General features: G+C 39.5%; 1 protein-coding gene across 6 annotated transcripts in view; it reads left to right on the forward strand.

The window, feature by feature from the left end:
* BCKDHB (branched chain keto acid dehydrogenase E1 subunit beta) overlaps window positions 1-13,317 on the forward strand; it is a 295,498-nt gene that overhangs the window by 11,585 nt on the left and 270,596 nt on the right. For all 6 annotated transcript variants that reach the window (XM_037894371.2, XM_037894372.2, XM_043542562.1 and 3 more), the window contains exon 3: window positions 2,411-2,479. In XM_037894371.2, coding sequence (XP_037750299.1) covers window positions 2,411-2,479 — 69 coding nt within the window. The remainder of the gene's footprint in view (window positions 1-2,410; window positions 2,480-13,317) is intronic.

A 13,317-nucleotide genomic window follows, 5' to 3' on the forward strand; every position in this document is an offset into this window, starting at 1 on the left:
CGCATGTTATCCCCATATGCTTAGCCCACAGCAGCTGACTACGCTTCACAAGCTTCCCTGAGACAAGCGTGATAGCACTCCCCGAATCAACCAGTGCTGTGGTCTCTACCCCATTTAGCTTCACTGGTCTGGTGTACATATGTGGGGATAGTGAGACCCCACAAGGTGGATTAGGGAGCATGGGTCTGCGCAGTTCCCCAGGTTACACTGCATAGGCTCCTCGGCATTGGGACACTATGCAGCTTTGTGTCCCCACTCCCCACAGGCATAACATCTGTATGGAGCCCTAGGTGTTCCCTGGTCTCTTGGTTTAGGCAGTCTAACATCACGATCCTCTTCCCCCTTAGTGCTCCGACTCTTTGTGGCTTCTGGTGGGCCTTCAGCCCTTCTCTTTTTCCACCTGGGCTCTCCTGGTGGCCCTGTCACCCAAGCTCTAGGGCTTGGTGCTGCTAGTTTAAGCTGGGGTGCTTCTTCCTTAACTGGTCAGATCAGCTCCCTCGCCGTCCTTCGCCTCTCTACCAGTGCGACAACCTTGTTGTAGGTGGAGGGTTCATTCTGGCTTACCCAGGCACAGAGGTCTGGCAGTAGTCCTCTCATGTACCGGTTGATGACAAGAACTTCTAGTATCTCCCCCCAGACTCCGGGACTCAGTTCGTAACCACTTTCGTGTGAGGTGGATGAGGTCATATAATTGGGACCGCGGGGTTTTGTTTTCCTGGTACCTCCACTCATGATATTGCTGGGCCCGCACTGCGGTCGTTACCCCGGATCTGGCCAGGATCTCTGCTTTCAGCTGGGGGTAGTCTGCCGCAGCCTCTTCAGGCAAATCATAGTAGGCCTTCTGGGCCTCCCCACACAGGAATGGAGCGAGGATGCCAGACCACGGTTCTCGGGGCCAAGCCTCCCGCAGGGCTGTCCTCTCAAAGACGAGGAGGTATGCCTCTACATTATCCTCCTGCGTCATTTTCTGCAGCCAGTTGCTGGCCCGCATGATCAGCTCTGTAACCTTTTTGTACTGGTACCCCTTTCACATAGCAAGCCTCAAGTGCGACCCCTCTTATACCTTTTAAAACACTTTTAAAAATCTATTTAACACCATTATAAATGCTGGAGGAAAAGTGTGGTTTGGGGTGGAGGCTGACAGCTCGTGACCCCCCATGTAATAATCTTGCAACCCCATGAAGGGTCCCGACCCCCAGTTTGAGAACCCCTGCTCTAGTTTTATATATTAAATATATAAAAAAGTGTTGTATTTCTCAATGAGAAATCAAAAGTAGCCTTGCCCTAAAAATCCTAAAATTACTTTTTAAAAGAGATCAAAGTTCAGCAATCAACCAATTTAAGGGAAAGGGCTAGACTGCTTTTAAAATCTGGATCCATTTACTGTCTAATGGCTTTTTAGTGGTTTGTATGGTTCCTAGTGGATGGATAGTCCACATTGCAAAGAGCATAATAATGGTGAGTATTTAAGCTGGCAACTTGCACAGTTATTGAACTACTTTCTTTTCCCTCAAGGTGGTCCCTCCAGATCAGGGCTGTAGCACATGGGTGGGACATTTTGGAGAAACTTGCTATTTAATGGATCAATTAACATTTGTGGTGATCAGTTCAGCGTTTTTCAGGAGCATTAAAATCATGTAGAAATGAAATGGGAAATGAAACCAGTTGAAGCCTACAAATTAGTGGTTGAGGAGTCCTTACTTGTGATGTCATTTTATTTTTGATTAAAAGGAAAGATTGCATCAGATCTTAAACTTTTTAAAATGGAATGTCTCAATTGAGCAGATGTTTGGTTAGTTCATACACTAAACTTTTTGGAATTTTTAAATGAATTTGTAGTGCTGTGGTATTACTTAAATATTTTTCTGAAATGTTCCTGCAGTAGTTTCTGAAACATAGCTAGAATAGTTTAAACGTTCTATTTTGGGCCAGAAAGTGTATTGTCATAGTAACTCCTCCTCTTCCCCTTTTTGTTTAATGTACTGTTTTTTTTAAAAGGTGGTGCTGATCTATGAGAGTGTAGGAGAAAATCTTGATTGCTAATGCGCATACTATATTTAAAATGCTTTGAACTTTTTGTTGATAAAAATACGGTACTTTGAGGTCAAATTAATCCTCCTTTTGGACATGATGAAACATCTAAAATTCAATGCTTTTAACTATAGTATTTTTATAGTAGCATATACTCAGTAAATTGTTTAGAAATCTATTAACTTGTTCTCACTCAATCATGAATGTTGAAACTTAAGATGTTGAATATAAATGGAAACAGTAAAATTCAGGTGAGGACTGCGCTAACAGTTTATAAATGGTTAGAACAGAATAAATAGGATTATCTTAATTTTCATACTAGATGAGTGTTTGTTTGTATTCATAAATAAAATTAAACTATGTATGACTTATTTTGCAGTAATATTTGGTGAAGATGTAGCCTTTGGTGGAGTCTTCAGGTGCACTGTTGGGTTGCGAGACAAATATGGTGAGTTGGCTGCTTCTATACAAGCAATATTAGATTTAAAATCTTTCCTTTTCCTGCTATAGCTATGATCCTAGATGAGTCTTGTGGGGAAAATCATGTAAATGAGGTTTTTTTTGTTTTGATATAGCTGAAGATTAATGTTTTGAACAGATTTAATGATTTTGTTTAATAGGAATTTCCAAATTAGGCATTGAACTTGGCCTCAAAGTTTATAACTTAAATTTTATTTTCAACTAAGTTGGCTTGCAAAAAGTTGTTTTTGGCTTTTACAAGAATTCCAGGTTGTAGTGTCTCTTAAGATCAGATAAGATGTATTTATCTTTACTCGCAACTAGTAACCTGTGGTCATTCATACCAACTGTATTGCTTCCATAAAGAAAATGAGGTAACATGTATTTCTGGATCCTGTGTATAATTGACCAGGAACTGAGTTTAGGCCCTATATTCAATTCGGTTTTAACACTTTTTTTTTCTCTCCCCTGAAGTATACCACTTTCTCATGTGGTTCAGCTAGCCAATGTTAGAACCATACTTGAACTGTCCTTAAAACTTAATTCTTTTACTCATTTTTCTGGCCCTGCATAGAAGGAGCCTGAAAAAATATTAGTTACTTTGTCCACAAATTAACCAGGATAGTCAGTTTTGTAACCTACTAGACAGGAAAAGCATAACTTGAGAAACTGTATGGAAAATAAGATGTTACTTTATCCAAGAACTGAGTGATGTGGTAAATCTCATGAAGCTTGGCTTAGTAATGAGGGAAGACAGGAGGAAGTTTATTTAAAACACTTGGGAATCTTAACTGTTACTTCCTCTTGTGGAATCATTGTGCTGTCTGAGCATCTCTTCAATGGCACATTCTCAAGAATCCTTTTGTCCCATTATAGGAATCTGGACTCAGAAATACAACTGATCTTTCTCTTTCAGTTGCCTAGGGGAAAGGTTGGAATTCTCCTTGAATTATGCTGGTGTAATTCTGACTTCAGTGGAGTTAGTCCTGATTTGTGAGAGAGAAGAGTCAGGCTCATAGCTCTTTTGTTAGACTCTGTTCTTCTGGTTAATGGTGTTTTTTTCTCAGAAAATGCAAAGAAGTCCTTTCTGAATTTCTGCTTTACAATTGAAATAGCTCTCTTCTGGTTACCCATAGAATGTATGGTTTTTTAACTTGGCTTTTGTGGTTCTAATAAACATTATCAGAGTGTAAAATGTCAGTGTTTCATGTACTACATGCTGGATAATATCTATAGCTACCTGCATGGTGGTTAAGAGTAATAGGGGATAAGATAGTATACATCAGTGATCGCCTTAAGCACACAAGGGAGACCATATCTACACTGCCCTGCAATTCAGACTACGGGGATGTGAATTACAGCAAGCTCTGAAGTGCTGCGCTGTAACTCCCTTGTGTGGATGCTGTGGACTGAACAAAAAGGTACCTAGTTCACATTATTGACCACTTTAGTGTGAACTAGGAACTTTTTCGTTCGCATACAGTGTCGACATGGGGAGTTACAGCGCAGCATTCTGGTGTTTATGTAATTTACCCCACTGTAGTCCAAACTGTGGGGCAGTGTAGACCAGCCCTAAGCCTGTCTGACTTAACTAGGCATATCTTTTTTTTCTATGCCTCACCCTCTTTCTTACTATAACATTCAAGTAGGCTACCGGTCTATCTTTTATCTGTAACTTTGTTCATGGTAGGCAAATTTAAAAATCATAGCTACAGAAAGCGAACACCATAAATTTTTGAATACTAATATTTGCATTAGAATAAGATCTCTGACATTACATTTGGTTGCTACGAAAATTAACACAAGATTTCAACAGGGAAATAAGCAGCAGTAGCAGATGGGTTCTCAAGCAAATATCCTGTTTCTGTGCAAATGTCTCTAGTAGTAAAGCACAAGGGAAAGCAAATACAAGTTGTATTACCAGGAGACTGTTTACGCAGTGTATTGTGTATGCAAAAAATAAAGTCCTTAAGATCCTTTTGGCCCTCATTGGTAAGAATATCGTAAATGTTTACTGTTGAAGGTTTTTCCCACTAACCAGCAAAACAGCAATAAGCAAATACAAGACCATTTGTGAATATTTATATCATACCAATGTGTTGGTGTAAAATGTGAGGGTGTTTTTTATTTTTCCTCCTTTTGTGGGGTTTTTTTTTTTCTGGTATATAATCATGAAGATCACTAGATGGCAGTCTGGCTCTGAAAGTAGTACTCTTAAGAGCAAGTCTGTAGTCCCTTTTTAATTAAATGCAGGGAGCAAGATCTAAATACCAATTTATATACTTGTAGGCAGAATTTAGTTTATTAATGGCTCAGAACTACCCAGATGTTACTCAATATCAAGACTACGGTGCAGAGAAGTTGGGGGGTGGGGAGGAAGTATTTTAAAACAGATTTCTTCTTTCAGTGAGTCTAAATTAACTGTGTGCTATGAAAGCCAGTTAAACCCCACATGTATCTTATGCTTATCTCAGGAAGAAGGTGTCAAGAGGAAAAAATAAAATCATAATTTTAAATCAGGTCAACACTTAAAATGGCTTATGAGACTACATATAATTGAATACTTTAGCTTAGAATTTAAATGCACAGAAGTTAGTAAATAGAAGTTTGTTTCTCACAGCAGCTGTAACTTGTTAGTGTCTGAATTAAACCTATGGTAATTCTTCAGAGTCCCTTTGTGGCAGACCCAACTATGTATTGGTATTCGCACATGAACCCGCAAACACACTTTTTGCCACTTCTCAACAGTGAAGATGTTGCTCTGGGACTCATGAGATATATGTATGGATGCCCTTATGGGGATAAGAGTAGAAAAGGTCATGCATGCCCTTTCCCTCTTTGTTCTGCCTCAGGACTTTATGGGCATTGGGTGGTCTATTCTTTCTCTTTTTTCATAAACCTGCTTGGGCATCAAATTTATGGCCCACAGCCTGTGTCAGGCCCACCTGGTGTATTTGTGTCCTGCGTGACCTGTTCAGACTGCAGAATGTCAGCTTCTGAAATAAAATTCTAGCTCTCATGGTTGTGAGAACTTCCCAAATCAGAGTAAAAACAAAATGTTTACTTTCCTGAGTCTGTATATGGTTTGTGGCTTTGAGAGATATGATCTCCCATGTACCCTATTAATCTAATCAGAGTATGAAGTAAAGGACACTTTGTCAACGTTAACTATTATATTGCTGATAATTTTAGCATGTGGATTGGGGAAAGGAGTGAGAAATCCAGTGGTAGGGAAGGAAATGCAGAAGGAAGAAGAAAGGAGAGACAGGAGAAACAAATAGACTAGGAGGAGGCAAGAGAAACAAACAGTAGTTGAGTGGGACGGGCTTATTTCCCAATGAATGTGACAATGAAGTAATTAAATGATGAAACTTTTAGTTACTAGTAAAGGCCAAATTCTATCCTGTTTCTTTAAATCTTCATGCTCACAGTAGAGAGTTCTGCTGTGAATGTAAGGGGATATAGAGTCCCAAAGCTGTGTTCAGGTCAATGGACTGTAACTAAAAGTGGAATTTAGCCTTCTTTACTGAGTAAATTTGACATGCTGGGGATTTTGTAAATAACTGTAGTGGCAGGCTTTAAGTGGCTGCTCCTTTTTGTACTGATCAGTTGCTAATAAGTTTTCGCTACCATGCAAGTTTTATGCAGAGCATCTGCAGTTAGCTCATAGAGAACTGCTGGCTGGAGGGTCAAGAGTATTTCCCTGAGTGTTAATTTCTCCTTCAAAGATCCATAACTTCTAGGAAGAAGGATGGCAGTGCTCCATATTATGACTCCTGAAGACATTGCTGGGCTGGAACAGTGTGATACGGTCTTTAAAATTAGTCCTGTGTAATCCCCAGAGGGCCTCCCATTGTGAGGGGTATCACACATGATGCAGACACACTTGCGGTCTGCATGCTCCGTAGGAGCCATCTTCTTTTGTCTCTGATAAAGACAGTTGTGGTTTAAACTTTATATCCCTGGTCTTAGTCTAGTTCCCGAAGTACAGAAGCTGCAGTAGATTCATGAAGAAGACACTCTTAGATGCCTGACCATGCTAGAAAGCATGACAGGAAAACCAAAGTGGCCAACTCTTTCCCACGAGTGCAGTGGGAGGGACATTGGATCACCAGGCTTCCTCTTGTCCATCCCTGCTTGTTGGAGAGACTTTACCACACTGGGCTGAAAATGTTCAATCTTCACTGATCCTGGGCTGAGGTTTGCAAAGGTAATAAGAATAAAAGTAGTGAGAATTCAGTTTTTTTTATTTTTTTTTTATTCTTTTGGAGGGAAAAATTGCATCCCTAAGTTTAATGCACTGTGGAGTTCAACTATGTCTGCTAGGGACTGAGACATGTCATTCCATATTCTTTCTGAAAATATGCTTATGATATGAATGACATGACTGAGGTATACTTTATGCAAGATGGCTCATGTAAGATATCATTGGAAAGGTTATGATTTACTGAATGCAATTATTCAATTTGTATGCCTGTATCATTTCTGTATCTGAAGTTAGGAATATTGACTATATATCTGTATTTCAACTGTGCTACTTCGGGTGACGCCCACTGCTAACACTTCAGGTACAACAATGGAAAAGCCAGATAGGGTGGATGGCCCATCAGCAAGGACAATGAACTGCAAAAAGCTTGGCCTTCCTGTGGACACTCCATATCGCCACTGACTCATGGACTCTGTGATCCTACAGGATCAGGTGGTCTTGTGACCTGTTACTAAAACATTTTCTGGGAATGTTACAAGACAAGGGAAGGGAGGTCAAGTTTGGGGAAACTGAAGGATTCCTGTCTTATGTAAATCCTATTTAAGGGTAGGGAGGAAGGCAAACAGGACTCCTCTCCATGGCCTGTCTTCCCAAGAAGAAAATCTGAAGGCAGGGGGGCATCCACACTGAGACGGGTGCAGTTGAAAGGGGATATAACTGGAACTCTGAACCATGGAAACTTTGCAACCTGTCTGCAACAATATCTAGGGTGAGAAATACTATTTGAAACTAATTTCTTTAGTGAAACTAGCTTAGTGTGTGTGTGTTTTCATTTGCTTAGTAATCTGCTTTTGTTTTATTCTGTTACCCCTTTTACTACTTATCTGCCTTCTTTGGTTAATAAAATTTTGTTTTGTTTTGTTAAACCCAGTTTGTCATTTCTAATGGGGGTGGGGCAAGAAGTGTGCAGGGGACAGGCCAGGGGCTAGCCTCCCTGGCCAGGAGCTCAGGGGCAGGGCAGGACGGTTCCAGTCCTGCGGGCTGTAGTTTGCCCACCTCTGGTCTAGTGTGTAGCGTACTACACTGGTACATTGGAGACCTAGATTTAATTTCTGGCTCTGCCACTGCCTTCCTGCATTACTTTGGACAAATCCCATTCACTCTTTCTATACTTTCATTCCCCATCTGTAAATTGGAGATCACAATTAATCCCTCTTTGGTCTATTTGGATAGTAAGATGTTTGTAGGCACTGTCTCTTACTGGAATTAATTTGCAAACTAGATACAATTAACTTAGGCTTGAATAGAGACTGGGAGTGGATGTGTCATTACACAAAGTAAAACTATTCCCCCCCTTCCTCCCCCCCCACTGTTCCTCAGACCTTCCTGTTAACTGCTGGATTATCTTGATTATCACTACAAAAGTGCTTTCACTGTAAAAAGGAGGTTGTAGAAATGACAGGTTCTTGAACAATGTTTTGATACCTTTTCTTGTTCTAGGCACTTCATCCTTAGATATATCGTGCACATTGTCTTTCAGAGGACATAACCATACTGCACTGGTTAGTTTGTTTACCGAAAGTTGTTTTGAACCCCTTAGATGCCCTCTTATTTACCATCACATGAGGGAATGGGGAGAAGATAAATACCATGTTACACTTAAACTGCAACCCACCAGATAGCGCACTCAAGTGATCCAGTTTATAGATCTAACAGTATCCTTTTTTTATCATTAAAGTTTTTATTGGTTTTCAGATAAAGCTACAACAAAACTGTGATTTGTTTGTTTTGGTTTCCATGTAGGAAAAACAAAAGAATAAGGAAGACAGAGGGGAAGCATGCAAGGTATTTCAATGAGTGGAAAAAACACAAAATGGCAGGATTTGTCTATTTTCATCAAGTTAAAAGAAAACCGTTTATCTCTCATCATTTGTTGTCTTGTCATCCCACCTGTTCTAGCTAATAATGGTGAGTGATGGGAGGGTCTTCCAATAAGACCAATACAGAACAATAGTCTGCCTGAAATTTAAGTTGGAGGTATCTGTTTCAAGTGATATTTTTCAAGGCCATAAAGCTAATTTCTGGAAATCCCATTAAAGGAGTAAATGGCTAGCTGTGAATGAAATCAACCCTTTTGAGAATGGTTTAATAGTGGGGATGGAATCACAGAAATGTAGGGCTGGAAGGGACCTCTAGCCATAATCAAGCTCAGTCCCCTGCACTGAGGCAGGACTGAGTAAACCTAAACCATCCATCCCTGACAGGTGTTTTTCCAGTTAGTTCTTAAAAACTTCCAGCGATGGGAATTCCACAATTTCCCTTGGAACCCTATTCTGGAGCTTAACTACCCTTCTACTTAGAAAGTTCTTCCTAATATCTAACCTATATCTCCCTTGTTGCGGATTAAGCTGATTACTTCTTGTCCTGCCTTCAGTGGACATGGAGAACAATTGGTCACCATCCTCTTCATAACAGCACTTTAATGTATTTGAAGACTATTATCAAATCATCCCCCCCCCCCCCCCCCCCCCCCCGGTCGTCTTTTCTCAAGACTAAACATACCCCAATTTTTTCTTAACCTTGCCTTTATAGGTCAGGTTTTCTAAACCTTTCATCATTTTTTAGCTCTTCTTTGGACTGTCTCCAATTTGTCCACATTTTTCCTAAAGTGTGGTACCTGGAGAACTGGACACAGTAGTCCCTCTGAGGCCTCATCAGTGCTGAGTAGAATGGGACAAATATCTCCTGTGTCCGATATGACATTTCTGTTAATACACTCCAGAATGATGATAGTCTTTTTTTTGTAACTGCATCATGTTGACTCTTTCAGTTTGTGATCCAAACCCCCAGATTCTTGTCAGCAGTAGTTGCGCATTTGATTTTTCCTTTCCAAGTGAAGTACTTCACAGTTGTCTTTATTGAATTTCATCTTGTTGAATTTAAATCAATTCTCAAATTTGTCAAGGTCATCTTGAACTTTAATCCTGTCCTTCAAAATGGTTGCAAGCCCTTCCAGCTTGGTGTCATCCACAAATTTTATAAGCATACTCTCCACTCCATTGTCTGAATCATTGATTAAAGTGTTGAACAGTATTGGACCAAGGATTGACCCCTCCACTAGAAAAGCTTTTCCAGTTTGACAATGAACCATTGATGATAACTATTTTTTAAGTTCAGTCTTTCAACCAGTTTTGTACTCACCATATATAATTTCATCCAGACCGCATATCCCTAGTTTGCTTATAAGAATGTCATGTGTCACTGTGTGAAAAGCCTTACTAAAAATCAAAATATAGCACATCTCTTGCTTCACCAGTATCGGGTAGGTCAGTAACCCTGTTAAAGAAGGAAGTTAGGTTGGTTTGGTATGATTGTTCTTGACAAATCCAAGCTGGCTATTCCTTACCAACCTATATATCCTCTAAGTGCTTACAAATTGATTGCTTAATAATAATAAGGTAACTTTTGATACCTGGAAAGATAGTCTGACAGGTCTAGAATTCCCGGGGTCCTCTGTCCCCCTTTTTACAGATAGGTACTAGGTTTGCACTTCTGCAGTCCACCAGTTCTCCAAGAGTTCTCAAAGATAATCACTAATGGTTCTGAGATTACTTCAACTAGTTCCTTAAGAGCTCTAGGATGAATTTCCTGCCTGCTTGAATACCTCTAACTTACTAAATATTCTTTACCCTGTTCTTTCCCAATTTTTCAAGTGTGTTCCTTTCTCTTTGTTAATATTAACTGTGAGTATCTGGTCATCATTAACCCTTTTTAGTGGAGACCAAAGTAAAATAGATATTAAACACCTCAACCTTCTTGATATCAGTTATTAGCTCTCCTTCCCCACTAAGTAGTAGATCTACACTTTCCTTCATCTTTCTCTTGCTGCTAATGTATTTAAAGCAGTGGCTCTCAACCTTTCCAGACTACTGTACCTCTTTCAGGAGTCTGATTTGTCTTGCATACCCCAAGTTTCACCTCATTTAAAAACTACTTGCTTACAAAAACAGACACAAGAGTACAAAATTATCACAGCACACTATTACTGAAAAATGCTTTTTCTTATTTTTATCATATAATTATAAAGTAAATCAACTGGAATATAAACATTGTACTTAAATTTCAGTGTATAGTATATGGAGCAATATAAACAAGTTGTATGTATGAAATTTTAGTTTGTACTGACTTTACTAGTGCTTTTTATGTAGCCTCTTGTAAAACTAGGCAAATAACTAGATGAGTTGATGTATCCCCATGGAAGACCTCTGAGTACCCCCAGTAGTATGCATATCCCTGGTTGAGAACCACTGATTTAAAAAACCTCTTCTTATTTTATATCCCTTTCTAGGTGTAACTCATTTTGTGCTATAGCTCTTCTGATTTTTGTCCCGACGTACTTATGTTCTTTTGAACTTCTCCTTAGCAATTTGTCCATATTTCCACTTTTTGTTGGATTCCTTTTGAATTTCCATCATTAAGAGCTTTTGAAGGAGCCATATTGGACACTTACTATTGTTTCTGTTTTTCCTTCATGTTTGAATGGCTTGCAGTTGTACCTTTTTAGTACAGTTTCTGTGAGGAAACTATCAGCTCTTCTGAACTCCTTTTTCGTTTAGCTTTTCTTCCCATAGGTCCTTACCTATCAGTTCTCTGAGTTTTAGTCTGCCTTTTTGGTGTCCATTGTCAGTATTCTGTTGCTCTCACTCCTTCCTTTGCTTAGAATCATGGAATTTGTCATATCATATGATCACTTTCACTCAAATTGTCTTTCACCTTCAGACTGACTACCAGTTTCTCCCTTTTGGTCAGAATAAAGTCTAAAATGACTGTCCCCTGGTTGCGTTCTCCACTTACTAAAACAAAAAGCTGTGCCTAATACGTTCCAAGAACTTACTGGAAACTTTGTTTTACCATATTATTTTTCCAACAGGTGTCTGGATAGTTAGCCTTCTATTACTATCAGGTCTTAGGTTGAATATCTCTGGTATTCTAGAAATTCCTCATGCATCTCTTGTTCCTGCTTTGGTGGTGTAGCAGACCCCTTAGCGTGACATCATCCCTAATTTTTTTTACCTGTTTTATCGTTCCCCAGAAACTTTCAGGTGGTATGTCTCTCACCTTCTTCTGGACCTCAGAACAAGTGTATATGTTCTTGATGTATAATGCAACGCTTCCTTCATTTTTATTCTGCCTTTCTTTCCTGAACAAGCTGCATTCTTCTGTGCCATTATTCCAGTCATGCGACTTATCCCACCAAGTCTCTGTGATGCCAGTTAAGTCATAATTTAGCTATTGTACTAATTGTCATGCTGTCTAGAGCAGCTTACAGCTTAGTTGCTATCTCAGGACAGACTGTCAGAAAACAAGGGCAGACACCCCAGACTAGTGGTATATTTTGTAAGTAGCTTTCACTAAGCCGGTAATAAATGTGAACTCCTGGATCATTTTACCAGTCTTACCCTGGAGTTACAGACACTCCCGTTAGCCTCTCCAGTCTATATTGCCATGCAGACAAACTGAATTTTGTGATAAAAGGTTACTTAAACTTAAAATCACACTATCTGGTTTCTCCCAGTCCCAAGAGACCAGTCACTTGTCCCAGATCAATTGGTACTCTGGATTTTTGCATCAAAGACGAGGCTAGCAGCCAAGCCTATAACTAACTCTAGGTTTATTAGCTAAGAGAAGGAAATGAGTTACTAAGTGTGACTCACTTGTACATATCGTTTAACTGCTTTAACCAATCTATGATTACCAGTGGTGGCAGAGATGTAGTAATATACCAATTTATCAAAAGTCTTTTAGGGCTATTCAGAATAACTCTGGGGATCTCCATCTTCTTGTTTACTTATTCTGTCCTGTTAGAATCCAAACAGTCCAGAGATAAAGGATCTTTGAATCCATATTTATTGTATCTTCATACGGAAAGCAAGCTGTGTCTCTAACCACAGGGGCTTTTCCTTTGAGGGTGAGGTGGGGAGTGCACTTAGACTTTTGATCTCCAGCTATACACATAATAACCACTTGCTTTGAAATTAGCATTTTCTGTTAGTCTTTAAGTCCTTCATTAGCATTTCACAAGGTTTTTGATGGGTAATTTAGTTATAAGGGTTTTTACCATCTAAATATTTTCTATTACTTTATGACCGGAACAGATAAGTGAAAACATACAAGTAATATTCCACTAGTTTTCATGAAGTTTAAACATCTGAATATGCACTTATACATCTAACCATTACTTGGTTGGGACCCCTTGGGGTCGCGAGGTTATTACATGGGAGGTTGCGAGCTGCCAGCCTCCACCCCAAACCCTGCTTTGCCTCCAGCATTTATAATGGTGTTAAATATATAAAAAAGTGTTTTTAATTTATAAGGGGTGTCACACTCAGAGGCTTGCTCTGTGAAAAGGGTCACCAATACAAAAATCTGAGAATCCCTGCTCTAGCATGACCTGATCAGCTAGTGTCATACCCCCAATGCAAAAATTGTATATGAATGGGAATCACTGATGCTTCTGAATACACCTCAGGGTTCTCCCATTCTTTTATAAGGCATCAGCCACTACATTCTCCTTTCCCTGGTTGTGAATTATTTCCATATTAAATTCCTGTAGGGTTAAA

The sequence above is a fragment of the Chelonia mydas genome, chromosome 3, assembly GCF_015237465.2.
Source record: "Chelonia mydas isolate rCheMyd1 chromosome 3, rCheMyd1.pri.v2, whole genome shotgun sequence".
NCBI lineage: Eukaryota > Metazoa > Chordata > Testudines > Cheloniidae > Chelonia > Chelonia mydas.